Consider the following 16,653-nt stretch of genomic DNA (forward strand, 5'->3'; position numbering starts at 1 on the left):
AGTCATATTTTTAGTGGTTGCTGTAGAGTTTACAGCACATCTTAGCAAAAACTATTTCAAATTTATATTAGCATTATTCTGTAAGACATAGAATTGTTGTTTTATTTAGTCATATTCCCTTTTCTCCTTTTTTTTGCTATGAATGTGTTATTACATCTATAATTATAAGCCCAATTATACATTTTACAGTTGGCAGTTATATAATGTCATGTTTTTAAAGAAATCAAGTGAAGAATTGAGAGCAGGTGCTTATTTTCTGATCCCACTATGGGCCTTCTAACTTGCCACCTGTGGTCCTGCATGGCTGCTCCTGTGGATTCCAGGGGACAAAAGGTGTGGTGTCCATTCTGCAACTCAGCCCTGCCCCTGCCCACTCCTTTGATCTGCTGGTGGCAGATACATTGCATTTCTCAGTTGCAGGCATAGCAACACAGTTCATAGGAGGCATTTCAAACTGTGCGTTATACTCAGGTCAGGGACCAAGGAGAGAGACGTGTGCACTCCTGCTCCTGTTTCCATGCTTGTCTTTGCCAGTGCTCTGCTTTATATGGTTTTGATTGCCACCTAGGGCCCCTGGCTTCAACCTAAGGAGATGTCACTGGCAGCACTTGTAAAATGGGTCTACTAGCAACAGCATCCCCCAGTTCTTTTTCCTTTGGTCTGGGGACGTGTTAGTTTCACCTCCATTTCCAGAGGCGATTTTGCTGGTATTGGATTCTGGGTTGACAGTTTTCCCTTCAGAACTCTGATCTGCCATCTCAGGGCTTCCCAGTCTCCGCTGTTCCTGGTGGGAAACCTGCATGCATCTTGCTGAGGTTCCTTGCACATGGTGAGTCCTCCTTCTCTTGCTGCCTTTGAGATTTTTCTCCATGTTCCAGCACTTTTGCAGTTGTGTGTGGGGGTGGATCTCCACACATCTAGCCTGCTCAGGGCTCACTGTTCTGCTTGGGAACACTGTCTGCTCCTATCATCAGCTGGGGATGTTTCCAGTCATGGCCTCTTGGAGAGTGTCCTCTGTTTCTTCCCTATGGTGCTGGCATCCCCATTGGCACCTTGTACCTCGTGGTGATGGCATCTGCTCATCCTTCTTCTCTTAGTCTTAAGGTTCTTTATGGATCTGTCCTTACATCGCTGACTCTGTTTTGCCTGCTCAGCTCTGCGGTTAACCCCTCTAGGGGATTCTTCATATCTGTCACCTGTTTTCAGTCCCAGGACTTCTCCTTGCTCTTTATGTGGCCTCTGTCTGCACCAGTTGAGCAATGATGAAGTGCTCTATCTTTGAGGCAATGTTCTCCTTTTCCAGAGTTTGCCTCTTAATCATATAATTCTTTGAACATAATCTGAGCAATTTCTGTCTGCTAAATGGGAAAGGCAGTTACTCATGTTTGCTTTTCTTGTGTTTGGGTCATGTTCTCCTGCTTCTTTGCTTGTCTCATAATTTTTATTGAAAACCCATGATTTGGGTCACGCATCCTTGTCACTTAATGACACTTTGTCAAGGAGCCTCACGTGGGATGTCGTTTAGGGTTGTGTTATCTGGTGCTTACCCAGTTCTTGTCTGTAGCCATCCTCGTCCTGTGTACACTCTATGATAAGGATCTGCCTGGAAGTCGCTTGGTCACCTCAGGAGGTCCGGCCCCTGTCAGTCTCTTTACAGTAAGGGTGAGCGCAGCTGATTCTGAGGACTTGTCCAGTTAGTGATTCTGCTGGGCTGTCTCAGTGCATCCTCAGCTGCTCCTGGAAAGGTGCAGGCGTGGTGCGCAGACAGCAGGGCTCTTCCTTGGTCTCTGTGGAGCTGTCTGTTGATGACTGTTGATGTCACTCGGGTGTTAGCCTGCTGATGGCTTCATCCTCAACATATTGCTCCACTGTTCTCATGGAGCTCCAGCTGCTTCTTACTGTGTCTTCAGAGACCTTGTCTTGCCACTCTGCTTCAGTTCAGCTTGCTTCCCCAGGGAACTTTGGAACTGTGATTGAAGTCTGAACTTCTCTCTGGCCAAAATCTCCATGCCATTCCTCCAGAGCTGGAGGCTGGGACCGTGGTATGCTTCACTAGCGTGACTCGAGCATCTCTGGGCAGTCACAGCCTTTTGTCTTCTGGGTAGAACTCGTGACTGCAGGTGAGCCAGACCAAGGAGGAAGGGCCCTGCAACTCCTGGGTAGGCTTCTGCCACACAGGTTGTGTTTTAGTCAGCTCTTCCACTGCCACGTAAAGGACCTGACCAGCACAACTGTAGAGGAAGAAAAGCTTATTTGGGGGCTTACAGTTTCAGAGGTCACAGTCCATAGACAGTTAGCTCCATTCCTTGGGGATCAAGGTGAGACAGGGCATCATGGCAGAAGAGTGTAGCAGAAGGAAGCAGCTCACTTGATGATCAGAAAGCAGAGAGAGAGGTCTCCACTTGCCAGATACAAATATATACCCCAAATCCATGTCCCCAATTCCTACCTCCTCCAGCCACACCCCACCATTTCAGTTCCACCCAGTTAGTCCTATCAGGGGGTTAGTTCACTGATGAGGTTAAGACTTTCACAACCCAATCATTTTTCCTCTGATGCTTCTTGAATTGTCTCACACATGAGCTTTTGGTGGACACCTCACATCAAATCATAACAGGTAGAAAGGCCTGAGGAGGGGCTGTAGACAGCCCCTGGACTGCAGCCCCTGCAACAACAAGCTGGGGCCAGGGGCTGTGTCGTTGTGCCACTATCCTGTAGGGTGGCCCACCAGCCGAACCTGGGCTGCGTGTGTAGCACCAGTGTCACCAGCTGCAGCGACCTCGGCCAAGTCTGAACACAGTTCCTGAGTGTGTATCACTTTGTTGACATTGCTTGCCTGTGGGGCAGTTTCCACAGATGGGAAGTGCTTTTTCTAATTATTTTTCAAGTTATTGTTGGTTTGCAGGGACTCTTTGCACTGCTCTGGAAGCATTCCCCCTTTAAGTGTGTGTTGAGCCAACTTCCTGCTGCTCCAAAACCCTCCATCTTCAGAGAGCATTTGATTGGCAGATGTAAAACATAGACAGGGTAGAGAGTCCACCTAAGAAGTTCAGTTTTAGCTCTTCTTTTAGCCCTAGAACATTGGGCAAAGTATTGAATCTTTCTGAACCAACCCTTAGAGCACCAGGGCTTAATGCTGAGAGAGTCCTAGTGGAGAAAGACTGAAATCTTAATGTGGTTCTTTTCATGCCTTGCTGTCCGAGTGTATAACTGACAACTAGGGCTATGGACAGGGTGTGGCTTCAGCAAAGGCAGCTTGCCTGATGCTCCTGAGCAGTAACTGTGGAACCTTCACCACCCACAGCTTCATCCTGGTCTGTACACGCCAGGAACCCTGCACTTTGCCAGAGCCACAGGCACAGTTGACATGTTTGGACCTCAGATTCTGCAAGGTGGGAGTTGGGTACTGACTCCCTGTTCCTTTGGATATTGAGTGTACTGAGTAGCCCTCTAAATGAATAAATGGCTGCCTACATCTGGAATAAGGGGTAGTTTGGGTGGGGAAAGTTCTTTTGGTAGGAGAGATTGGTAAAGAGAGATGGTTGAGAGAAGTGAAGGAAACAATGTCACAGAGGCCCAGAGTGGCCTGTTGTGGGACCTGTTATGGTGGGACTACTGGATAGTATTGGATAGGAATCTATCCAATTGTCTTTTGTACCAAATTCAGAGTTCACATTGCATTAGTAACTCTGGGAAATCTTGCTTTCACTGCAGTTTGGAGAAAGGATTCAACTTCTTCCAAGGAGAGCTTACCTTCTGCCTTCCTAAGGAGGAAGGCCACTGGGCTCTAGCTGAAGAGTGATGTTGTTAGAGGCCAGTGTGAAGGACCTGTTGTGTAAGGAGTGGGATGTGTTCGGAGAGGTCCCAGGTTGGTTCTGCAGTAAATCTGGCCACATGCTGGGAGCAAGGAAACCTTGGGGCCCACACCGGAGCCCTCACCTGCCAAGAAGAGCTCAAAGAGTGGGGAGGGGAGGGCAGCTTAGCTGTGCCGGTGGGCAGGAAGCTTCCCACAGAGCCATGCAGGAACCCCAGGCCTTATCTGGTGCCCAAGTTGGCAGCCCCAATTCACATACAAGCCAGACTCTTAGCTGGAAATGGCAGCAGGGGCAGAGGGAGGTGGTGCTAGTCCCCAGCAGACTTCCGAGCAGCAGCTGCAGAGTTTAATCCTTAGAGTTACAGATTTGTTTAATTGACAAACTGGCATCTTATTGATTAATACCAAGGAAGCACCTATCACATTTTCTCATGGCTTCTCACCCTATGGCAGTGTTCCCCCTGCCGGTGCCCCTGCAGGAACCTGTTCTGCTCCTCATTCTGTGCTTATTTCTCTCCCCAGAAGTAAGCCTGGGGCTGCTGGTACTCACGTGCTGCTTGAGCTGTCTGTGGAGCTGTGACCTGATTCTCTGCTTCATTAGTGGTATTACGAAAGAACACAGGATCATTTTACTCCCATTTCAAAGGAACCGAACAGAGACGGATAGAAGATTAGAGATGGATGTTTTTCCTTAACTGCCTCTTAGAGCTTTTCCATGCTTAACTGAGACATCCCGAGCAGGACAGGGCAACTAGAGCAGCTGCAAGGTCCTGGGCAGGTGTACATGTTCCAGGTGTGGATGCTGAACACAGCGCAAGACCCAGGCCGTCTTGTCATCTGCAAGTGCCTGTGAGGCACAGGCTGTGATCACTGCCAAAGGGTTTAGCTTTGAGAGAAAATGCAAGTTGCTCTAAGTCATTCAACCCCATTTCTCAGAGATCGCCTGTATGTGAAGTGCAAGTAGTGCTCGGCAGGTGCCACAGGGAAGCCTTTCACATGGGTCAGCAGCCTCTTGTACTAGGAACTCCATCTGGTCCTTTCAAGTACAATCTCCTTTGGTAATAACATGATTTTTTGTAGGTCAACAAAAGCATTGGTTTGAAAACATTCAGAGAGTAAAGAATGGGCAAGTCAAAGCATCTGTCAAGGTTGACTTGGCCTCTGTGCTTTTTGAGATGTGGGGACTACTCCAGGCTTCGCCATGATTCCCACTCATCCTCAAATGGCCTTACAAATGCAGCTACTGTGATTATGCCCATGTTATATAGAGGAAACCAGGGATTCGAGTGGCTCAGTAGTCCCCCCAAGATCACATTGCCTCCAGCTGCCTGGTGCACATGGCCATTGGGTTGCTGCGTGGCCCTGTGGGAAGCTTTAAGGGGGTATTAACCTTGGGCTCTGACACAGCAGGACCTGCAGTGAGCAGTCAGCTGGCTCTTATCCCAGGTTTTCCTTCTACTTAGAGGAAAACAAACTCCCAGTAGTGGGCATTGCTAATGGAAACCAGGTTACTCCTGCACTGTGAACATCCATGGCCAAGTGCCTGGCTGCACTTCCCTGGGGGTGTGCATGCAGCTTCCCCCAGAGCACTATGTGGGTGCTGCCTGGATCTGCCACTGCAGCTTCCTAGGTTCCTAGGTTTGTGTTTTAGTCAGCTTTTTCACTACTGTGACAAAAAACCTGACAAAAACAATTAAAGGAAGAAAACTTTATTTGGCCTCACTGTTTCAGAGATCTCAGTCCATAAACACCAACTTCATAGCTCTGGGCTCATGTGAGGAAGGATATCATGGGGAAGAGTGTGGTGGAAGAAAACAGCTCAGAACATGACCACCAGGAAGCAGAGAGGGAGAGCTCCACTCACCAGGAACAAATATAAACCCCAAAGATATGCCCAGTGACCTACCTCCTCGAGCCCCAACCAGCCTCCCTACAGTTACCAGTTAATCCAGCTGTGGATCGGTGTGCTGATTAGGGGAGAGTTCTCAAGATCTAATCATTTCACTTCTGAGCACTCCTGCACCAGCTCAAACATGAGCTCTTGGGACACACTTCATACACACACCATTCCAGTCTGGCTCTCCTGGAGAGAGTAGTGGAGGATATCACAGGGCATGTAGATACTTCCCTCCTGCCCCACTTGGACGGTCCTGGCAACAGGAGTGGCAGCTTGTAGCCTCCTATACCTGGGTGCTGGCTGGAGCAAGGAATAGAGCCAGGTGCCCCTGGAGCACAGATCTAGTGCTTGGGGCCTGAGGGCTTGGGGTACCACTTCTGCACTCTTGGTGTCTTAGCTCAGAACATTGGCTTCCTGTTCTCTGTTTGCACGAAATTTTACTACATTATATTAGGATTTGTTTGAGTTTTAATCGACCTTATTTTAAATGATATTTAGTTGTAACTTTTTAAATAAATTGGTTTTACCTTTTAGGTATCGGATCTGGTGATAATTCTGAACTATGATAGAGCTGTTGAAGCTTTTGCGAAAGGTGGGAATCTGACGCTTGGAGGGAACTGTACTGTGGCTGTTGGGCCCTTGGGAAGGTAAGGTTTATAAAGTGGTTTTAGAATAGATATCAAAGGCGGTAAAGACTTAAAAACTCCTTTTTTTTTTTTTTTTTTTTGCCTTGAGATGAAATTTTAATTAAAATAGACAAACTTATGATTTCTGCATCTGCCAGAGATGGTTATCAAGCCAATGCAAAAAAAAAAAAAAAAAAAGAAGAAGAAGAAGAAGAAGAAAGACACGAAACAGCCAGCACAGAACAACACTCACCATGAGCTCTGAGGAAGATCGGTGGGTGGTAAAGGATGGCAGGGCCAGAAGAGGAAGCCTCTTTCTGAGTCCTGAGTGCTGAAGTGGGGGATATTCACAACAGTGAAGTTGCATATTTTCCTTCTCTGTTGATGAAGTGCTCTTCTTGGGTTAATTAAGCAGTGTGGGAAAATTTCACATTTAAGAAAGTCACACAGAAAAATCATCTGAAAGACATGTATTTTAATGAAAGTGATATGATGTTAGTTGAAATCAAGCTCTTCAGCACTCTCTTTTTTTTCTATTATTATTATTATTATTATTATTATTATTATTATTATTATTGTTTTGAGGCAAGGTCTCACCTTACTAAGTTGTTGAGACTGGCCTTGAAATTGCAGTCCTCCTGTCTCAGCCTCAGAAGCCACTGGGCTTACAGGTGTGCCTACTGCACCCAGTTCTTCAGCTCTCTGGAGCTGTTTCCATGTCTAAAGGGTGTCAGCTATCCATGCATCCTCTGCAGAGCAGGGCTCCAGTCGGGCACCCTCTGTCTGTTCTGGTGCCTTGCTTTCCCTATAGGCACCTCAAAGCTGTCTTGCAGCCATCAGGAAGTGACCCTGCCAGACCCCCTGGAGTGAGTGATGCTTGTACAGTGCTCTCTGTCATCTCAGGCCTCCGTGCTTTTCAGGAACCTGGAAGGAAATGTGGCCCTGAGGAGCTCTGCAGCTGTCTTCACATACTGCAAGTCCAGGGGACTCTTTGCAGGCATCTCTCTAGAAGGGAGCTGTCTAATTGAAAGGAAAGAAACTAACCGGAAGTAAGTTCATGCTGCAGATTGTGAATGACTTAGAAGGTGACAAGAAGATGATAGTTCAAAACTGATACAGCTCTTTAGTTTACAGAGTACCTGTGTATGTTTTCTTAAATATAATGAGATGTGACTCTAAACATATATTTTATATTGAAACATACAAGATAAAAGTAATATATACTTATAGAAAATTTAGAAGAAAAAAAAAAAACAGAAGAAAACTGCATCGCTCCAGCACTATCATTGTTTACATATACCTTCTGCCTCTAACAGTCTCCTAGGCATGCTTGTCCTTTGTCCCATCAAGGAAGGTTGCAGCATGCTATCTTTTCACTACCACCCTAAAGACGGTGAGCACTCACTGGTTGCTACATAGCACTCTGCTGGCCAGAGACCCCACTTCAACATGTTTGTAAAGGTCCAGGGAGGGCTTCGCGTTAAACTTGCAGGTCAAATGAAATGGGCCTCACTGTGAGAGATGTTCTGCTGTTACACTCTGCCTTTGCCTTCCCTCCTTATCAAATGGAGACCAATATTAATTAGAAATACAGTTTGGTTTTTAAAAAGCATTTGGAAGTCCTTACGGATGAAGGCTGCTCTCTAACTGACCTCTGGAGAGTTTTCCCAGCCGCTCCTAGATGTTGCCCTACTTTAGTCCAGTTAGGATTGTGGCTGAGACTGAGGGCAGGCTACTTCCAGAACCCCAGGAAGGCCCAGACCGCCTGCCTGTGACCCAGGTAGTGCTGCTTGGCAGAGCTTCCCCAGGGCCAGGAACAGACCTACCACCACAGGGGACAAGAGAACTCAGTAGCACACCTCACATTAAAGCGTCTGGGAGCCACTTGAAAGCAGTGTTGGTGGGGAGAGTGAGGACACAGGGCCGTTTATGCTGTGGAACCAGAGTTCTCATTGCTGGATTTAGTGGTCTGAGAAATAGGACTTAAGAATGCTTCATCAACTTCTGATTCCAGGTCTTTGGCTGACATTTCCACTAAAGTTCTACTAAGACAAATATAGTCCTTAATGAACCGCAGGACTTCCAAACATATAAGACAAATCTTTAATTTTAACAAAATGAACATTTTAAACATTTTAAAGAAATCACACAGCCATGTGTATAGCTACCATTTTTGAAGAAACTAACTTAAAGGGAAAAACCTATAAAACTGCACGATTTTGTTATTTCTGTAACCCTTTCCATGTAGATGTGTGTGGTAGATGCATAAGAATGGGTCTGTGTGCTTTCTGTGCCTACGGAGGAAGGGTGCGCGTCAGAGTACTCAGGGCAGTTGCCTCTGGAGGCAACCTGAGGGGACTGCAGAGCGGGACAGGACGGCTGGGGAGGCCGGCCCACGGGAGCCACAGCGCATGGCTGCAGAAGAGACATTCCTGTGCCTGCGGAAACAACTTTCTTAATGGCCTGTTCTTCTCAGATTCTACTGCCAGGACATTCGAGCCTGTGACATCTTATTTGGAGACGTGCCACGACCTGCACAAGCCGAAGATCTTTATGAGATTCTTGATTCCTTCACCCAGAAGTACGAGAGTGAGGCGCAGCGTGCCAACGCCAGGAGAGCAGCCAGGGAGCTACACAAGGTTCTGAGCTTTAGCCCTTGGTCTCCTCGCGTCCCAGGAATCCCCTCCGTAGAGCCCTCTGTCCTCTGTCCCTGGTGTCAGGCCCCACGACCCCTCCACTTCCCGTGTGACTTCAGTTGCATGGCAGTGAGTGTGAAGATGTCACGTGACCCTGACGTGCCATCTCAGGGCCAGACTTCCTGAAGGGGAGGACAGCCACACTAACCCCGTGCCAAGCCCACATCCTCAAACTCTGTGGGTGTTTCACCACGTCCCACGACAGCCTTTTGTACAGCCTGGCCCTTGCCGCACAGTGCGTGAGGTCACTGCCCTCCCCTGGGCTGCCCAGTCACGCCCAGCCCCCCTCCCACCCAGGCCTACTCGGTGTTCCCAGTGCCAGAGGTCCCTGTCAGCTCCTAGTGTGCCACCTCAGTAAGTGCATGGGGCGAACGTTGCTGCTTAGACTCATTAGACGCAAAAGCATCCTATGTTGCTAAGTGTGAACTGGACGGAAGAATTATGTCATATTGTCATTCCTCGCAGGCTAAGGAATTACCTCCAAAGCCGTCCTCAAGACCACAGGGGTCATCTGCAGCAGCCCAGCCAAGCTCCAGCTCTCAAAGTACATACTCTTGTTGCAATTTAAGTACATTATAATTAAGTAATTAATAAGTAGTTTGTTAAGACTTCAAGCAACATTGTTACACTTTTCAAATACAAGAAGTAATGGCGTATTAAGAAAAAAGAAAATGCTGGGTCTCTTCTGTATCCTGAGTTCTCAGCCATGTGATTTTGAAAACTTCTGTTCTCACTCATGAGATGCTTTCTTAAAGCTACAAAGAGATATATCTTTCAAGTTTTACCATTTACTTTGTCTTTTCTTCTGAAATGGCTGTGCTACTGATCCAAGCACAGGAGCCCACCCGCCTGTACTTTGTCACACTGAGGTTTACCAGTTTGAACACATAAACCTATTCTGGGGTATGTTCTCACACCTATGTTTCTTTTCTTTTTAAAAAGTTTTTTAGTTGTTGATGGACTTTTATTTATTTACTTATTTATATGTGGTGCTGAGAATCGAACCCAGTGCCTCGCACATGCTAGGCAAGCACTCTATCACTGAGCCACACACAACCGCAGCCCTCACACCTATGTTTCTGAGTATTATTTTTACCACCTATTCCTGGGATCTCAGGACGTTCTCAGGTGAAGTTTATAAAACATCCAATTTGGGTCTTTACTATCTATCAGTATGATAGTAACTCTGAGACTTCTGTTTTTCATATATACAAATTAGGTATAAATAGAAATATACTAAAATTGGTGCTCTTTCATGTAATGGACAATCATTATATAAGAGGCACTGTGCTGCAGTGTTTTGGAGCACAACTCAAAGATTCTGCTGTTAGTGGATTTCTGTATAGAAGGAGAGATTGCATATGAATGTGTAACTTTTACTATGGGAAGAGGATTAGACAATGTACTGAAGCTCTTCAGAGAGTAGAAAGCTCCTTCTCGGACTCCTCAGTCCTGTTTCACATCTATTTTCTCCAGTTTTCAGCCCAGCTCCCTCACATGGGTTCTTAGCATTCTCCACCACAACCACACCTGATCACGCTCATTCCACATCATATACCTTCCTGTCACACACACAGTCCACCTGAAACATGCTCCACTATGAGCATTCTGCCAGACACATTCCCCTTCCCAAACATCCCCAGGATATATGGGTGCTCGCCCCACAGGCTGCCCACCTGCATTCTTCCCACTCTCTCCCCCTACCTTGCTCTCCCCCACGCATTCACCACCACATACACACCCGCCACGACATTCCCAGAATAACATTACCTTCAAAATGTTCACATCCCTGCCCACAGCTTTTGGCTCTGGAGCATTCTCAAGTCTTTGAACGTCAAGACTGGAAGTTTTCATCCCCATCATTGTGAAGTCAACCATCTCAGATTACCAGTGTTTAGAATTTCTGTTGTATGAGCAGTCTTTTCATTACCTTGGTTCCTTTTTTCCTAATGGAATGTTTGTTGCCTTCTCAATTTTTGAAAATGATCTATGTTTCAGGGGCTTTGTCATTGGGTTGCAGTAGTTTTTTTTACATTTATTATGTGTTTATTTTATTTTTCATGTTTTACTAGTTGAGAGCTTTAATTTTTATGTAAAAATTTGCCTAACCATCTAGTTTTTATGAATTTATGTGTTTTAATCATGGTTACAAAGGTCTTCCTATGTCAGATAAACAATTGCATTCTCCAGGATTACTTGTGCTATTTTTATTTCTGATTCCTGAATACTTGTTCTTCCTGTATGTTAAGATCATTTACCTTAGCATTTCCTCCTCTGCCATCTTTCAGTTCTAGTTGAAATCATACTATGAACTCATGTTCATGCCACAGTATTGTAATTAATCACCTGGAGACCTGGGTCCCTTCTGCCTTGCTGTGGTGCTGTGTCTCCCAGTGGGCCTTCCTGGAGCTGTGCCCTTCCTGTGACTGGAATACACTTTTCCATTTCTAGACCAGGGTGCAGGAAATCACAAGGGGCGCACATTTTGCTGGTCTGAAATTTGGTTATTCACCCCAAATTATTTCTAGTCAGTTTCTTACAGCACATCCCTTGGAGTATCTGTCCTGCCCACCATCATTTGCAACTGTGTCTGACTGCCTGAGCTCCAAGGTGTGCTCCCGTCCTCAGGGTTCACAGAGATGCCAGCCAGGACCTGTGGGCTCAGGCATCTCTCAGGGCAGTTTCCAGATCCCAGGTCCTGGAATTCTTCCTCCAAGCCAGCCACTGAGCATTGTGTACAGGCTCCATCTGCATCTTCTGCCCTGTTTTCTGTATGTGAAGAGGAAAAGCAAACTCTCAAGCATGCTGATTCTCACCAAGTGAAATTGCCTACAGCCCTAAAAGCAGGCCAATTTGAAACATGGATGTGATACCAGTGCCCTGAGCAAATGGTTCTGGTGGACAGTAGAGCCTCCACGGAGTGATTTCTCTTTCTTTATATTCAACAAAATTGAGGAAGAACCTAAGTGAAATTTGTCTACTTTTATAATGAAAAAAGTAGTTCATAGTCTCATTATATAGTAATTATTTTTTAAAAAACCAAATAGCTATTCATCACCTAAACAAAAGTTATATAATGTTTTATTATCTTACAAATATGTTGTTTTGATGAATGATAAATGTGAGCTTTTTAAATTATTTTTTGGCTTCTAAGAAGGGCTATAAAATAATTCAGTTACATTGCTATAAATTCCCTCCTTCTAGTCTTCTCTAGTTTTTATAAAAACCACTTTTCCTATTGGGGGTGGGGGGTGGCACCTGTGGTCCCAAGCACCTGGGAGGCTGAGGCAAGAGGATCATAGATCCCAGGAGGACAACATAGTGAGGCCCATCTTCAAAAACAAAAAGAACCTCTCTGAGCACCTGTATCTATAGAAAAGTGCACTGAACCATGAATGGATGTTGAGCCGATGTCATTCCAACAATGAGAAGAAGTGACCTGTGCAAAAGAATGAATTTTAAAGCCTCATTCATCTATTCAGATGCTTTTCAAATACAGTTTTACTTTTATGTTTAGTAAGCTAACAGAGTTCAGAATATGCTTAAATTTTGATCAATCATCTATAAATAGTGATTATAATGATAACTCAATCTATTATAAGAATTTATTTAATAGAAGCTGTGCTTGCTTAAATTTAAAAAGTAAATTTACATACAGATTTCTGTTGTAGGAAAATGCTACATAAAAATACAGTTTAACACATTACTGTAACATTTTGAGACAAATGGCATCGAGGTTGAAATATGATTTGAAGGTTGAAGTGAGTGCTAGGGTAAGCCAGGGGATGTTCAGAAGTCCCTGGCTTGGGCTGACAGTCTTGTTCACTTAGCTTTTGCATGGCTGCTTCTGGAAACAGATATTTTGTGTCATAGGTACCGGGTTCCTGAACTTGGTGTATCTGTTCAGGTATACCTTTTGACTTATAGCACGACTGAATATTGGTTTCCTACTGTGTACAGCGTCTTAAGGTGATTGAGGGACAAGAGCAGGATTTGGCCTTCCTGTGTGCTTTATGATACAGTACACACTAATTACCTTTCTAAATCCTCCCCCCCTTTTTGCAGGTAACAGAAATGAACATAAACTGTATCCTGAGCTTTCCAGCTACCATGAGACAGTTGGTAAGTAACAAAAAATTATTAAGAGTGACTCATGGGCTGAGATTGTAGCTCAGTGATAGAGCGCTTGCCTAGCACATGTGAGGCACTGGGTTCGATCCTCAGCCCTACATAAAAATAAATAAATAAAATAAAGAAATTGTTTTCATCTACAACTGAATATATATATAATTTTTAAAAGAGTGACTCATCCATCTTATAATCAAACTTTCTAATCAATCTGGTAGATTGGGGAAAATCTTGAGAGCATATTTCATCCCCTGTGGTTTATAGGATTTCCATATTTGTTTCAAAAGTGCTTCTTGTGAAACATAGTGCTTGTGTTCTCTCACTGGCTTCTAATCTGAGAAGATGAGGGTACCTGAGCTCTTGAAGACCACTGCCCACCACCTGCAGTCACACCTGCACAGGGCCAGCTGCTGCCCATAGAGGGCTTTGGGTGCCTAGTGAGAAGAGTGCACATTTGGTAATTTTGCATTCCAACAATCACTATTGCAGTCTCTGAAAGTTTGGGCCCCATGAGTTTTATATTTTTAAGAATTGTTTTCCTTTCAAATATTTTGCTGTTATTGGGAACTATTTAATGAAACTTATTAAGCTTTTCCATAGTAAAAAAATAACCCTTCAACCTGACTTACTTAAAATAATCTTTAGAAATTTTCCTTGAAAGAATTAAGCAGTTACTTATAAAAGTGAGTGGCTCACAAATGGTCTCCGAGGTCTAAAGAGCCCTATTAATCTGTAACAAATAAGGTAAATAAGGTCACAAAGCCATACACCACAGAACTAATGCCCATGAGGAATTAGCCATTTCATGTAAATACGGCGTCAAGGAATCAGGTACCCAGATTGTTACCATGCAGACACAGTGCGCAGACTCTCTTTCCTGGTGGGCCTGGGTTTCATATGACACATCTGCACACAAACATGAAGTGACTTCATCAGTGCCACCCTCAGGACCTCTCCTCTCCTTCCTCCTCCCTCCCAGCCCCTTCCATGGTCCTCCTGCTCTCCTTCTGTTCTCATGAGGTACCTTTTCCCCCTATTTCCTTCTGGCTTCCACATAGGAGAGAAAACATGTGACACTTGGCATTCTGAGTCTGGCTTGCTTCACTTAAAACGGTGCTGCTCTCCAGGTCCTTCTACTCCCTGCAACCAACACAATGTCATTCTTCTTTATGGCTGAACCAAACTCCATTGTATACATACACCACATTCTCTTTATCAATTCGCCTCTTGATGGACACTGGACTGCCCTCCCGGCAGGCCCCCCCCCGGGTGGCCACAGAGCACCCCAGCGAGCACCCTCCCAGCAGGCCCCCTGGCTGTCACAGCACCCCAGAAGGCCACCCTGGACAGTCTCCCTCCTCACAGTTCTTCAGGGGAATCCAAGACCAAGGTGTGCAGAGACATATGTGTTGCCAGCTCCACCCCAGCTCTCAGGCACACTCCTTACCATGCCCTTGTTGCTGGCAGGAGCCCATTATGAGGCAGTAATCCCATTCATGATCACCACTGGTGGGGCAGGACTTAAACATAGGAATTTGGGGGAACATTCAGACCATGGCAATGACTATTCCTTTAAAATGGGCAAAGTATGAATAATGTTATTTTATGGGTCAAAATTCAAACAATTTTAGCCGTATACATTTCCTAAACATTTCATTATATATGTAAATAGTGTGTAGTTGTGACTTGTATGTGAATTTGGGAAATGTTACTGCCACATACTTGCTCTTTTCAAAGGAAAAAAACTCAACTTTCATGGTGCGCATCTTCCACAGACTGTGTGCCAGTCCACAGACCCTAACCCTCAAGTGATTATCTTCTGACCCCCTGCACATGCTACTTCCCCCTCAAAAGCAAGAATGATCAGAATGCCTTTTCTTATTTCAGGCGGTTCAAATCAGCCAATAGAAGTGACAGCGCTGTATTCTTTTGAAGGACAGCAGCCGGGAGACTTGAATTTCCAAGCTGGAGACAAAATCATAGTTACATCAAAAACTGATTCACATTTTGATTGGTGGGAAGGAAATCTTCGTGGCCAAACTGGCATTTTTCCAGCCAACTATGTAACCATGAATTAAAGTTTTGTTATTTTCTCCCTTGATAATTACAATTACATATGTGTGTGTGTGTGTGTGTGTGTAATTACAATTACACATATATATGTAAATGACAGGGTCTACTGTCCAGTTCAGCAGTGTTCAAAATAGGTTTTAAAATACTTCTTTCCTGAAAAATGTTAATCCAAAACGCAAGATATTTCTTTCTATAAAATAACAGCTGACCTGAGAGACCTCAAACTCTTTGTGCTGATTTCATGGTGTGCACCACTGAACATTGAACACTCTGCCATCTGTGTGGTCATGGTTCTTTTGTATTCACTGTCAGACATCAGCAAACGTCTAGTCTAGCCAGACAGTTTTAGCAAAACTCTCTTAGAGCAGTTGGTGACTTCCTGGAGCACTCAGTGCTGCATGTGGACTGGTAGCAGTGCTCAAGTCACGTGAACACTGGGTCAATCAATGAACTTCTGAGCCTCGGTAAAGTTTGATCATGGTTGACTGCAGTTTGGAGGGTTAAACGAGCTGGTGAAAATGAAGAGGCACCTGTTCTTTCCTGTGAACACCTGGGCCACATGCTCACCCATGTTTGCCCCAGACACAATGCTGGCCCCAAGGGAGAGAGGCTGCCTACTTGGAAAGGCTGCTTCTCACAAGCACTGGAAAGATGGAGAGGTCTGGTATACCAGGTGCAAAGTTGTCAACTGTAAATCCCCACTGAAGTTTTTTTTTGCAGGAAACTGCAATGGGGGATGACTGTGGTCATTCCCCGGAATTATGGGGATCATGGGTGTGTTGGGGCTCAGAAAGCAACAGCCCAGATGAAGGCCTCAGAAGCACTCTGCTAACTCCCATCCTCCTGCTTCCCACTCTCCCCAGGCACAGAGACTAGAATTTCTTCCCTGAGGCAGGTCATAGAAACTAAAACCATTTTCCTCCAAATCCAGCCATTAAGCCTCAAAGTGTTACTCTAATCTTTACCTGTTCTCTGACTTTCTGTCTTGGAACTGGCCATAAAGAAATTTTTTTTTATATCAGAAAGTGATAGATCACGAGTCCCCATTCCTGCCCTGGATCTGGAGGAAGGGATGCTGCATCAGAAGCCAAACAGAACCTGCAGAGGTAGGCTGGCTGTGTTCCCTCAGCTCCCACTATCAGAGAGCAACCTTTTGTGCAGTCATCTTTCTGCACGGTTTCCACACTTCACTGAACCTAAGCATGAAACTGGGGTTTTTGGTGGGTCTTTGAGTGTTCATTCTGAGGACTCCTGTGTAGAACAATTGAATCAATTTGTTATGCTTCTGTTAACTTTTCTTTTGGGCAAGGATTGTTAACCAGCCCTCTAACACTCAGAAAGGGGAGCCTTCTGCTTCTGGGCAGGACCCAGGCTTCTTGAGTAGTGCAGTAAATATCTGCCCCATGCAGAGCATGGGGT

General features: G+C 45.2%; 1 protein-coding gene across 6 annotated transcripts in view; it reads left to right on the forward strand.

The window, feature by feature from the left end:
* Sh3yl1 (SH3 and SYLF domain containing 1) overlaps nt 1-15,274 on the forward strand; it is a 30,341-nt gene extending 15,067 nt beyond the window's left edge. For 4 of the 6 annotated variants that reach the window (XM_046431978.2, XM_046431974.2, XM_046431976.2 and 1 more), the window contains exons 5-10: nt 6,246-6,358; nt 7,258-7,386; nt 8,814-8,976; nt 9,499-9,577; nt 13,099-13,155; nt 15,049-15,274. In XM_046431978.2, the coding sequence (XP_046287934.1) occupies nt 6,246-6,358; nt 7,258-7,386; nt 8,814-8,976; nt 9,499-9,577; nt 13,099-13,155; nt 15,049-15,239 (732 nt within the window). In that variant the 3' untranslated portion in view covers nt 15,240-15,274. The remainder of the gene's footprint in view (nt 1-6,245; nt 6,359-7,257; nt 7,387-8,813; nt 8,977-9,498; nt 9,578-13,098; nt 13,156-15,048) is intronic. The other 2 variants (XM_046431977.2, XM_046431979.2) reach the window with 2 other exon arrangements.
* The last annotated feature ends 1,379 nt before the right edge of the window (nt 15,275-16,653 follow it).

The sequence above is a fragment of the Marmota monax genome, unplaced genomic scaffold, assembly GCF_021218885.2.
Source record: "Marmota monax isolate L192 unplaced genomic scaffold, Marmota_monax_Labrador192_F-V1.1 WCK01_AAM20220418_F8-fsc00633, whole genome shotgun sequence".
In the NCBI taxonomy this organism is placed as follows: domain Eukaryota; kingdom Metazoa; phylum Chordata; class Mammalia; order Rodentia; family Sciuridae; genus Marmota; species Marmota monax.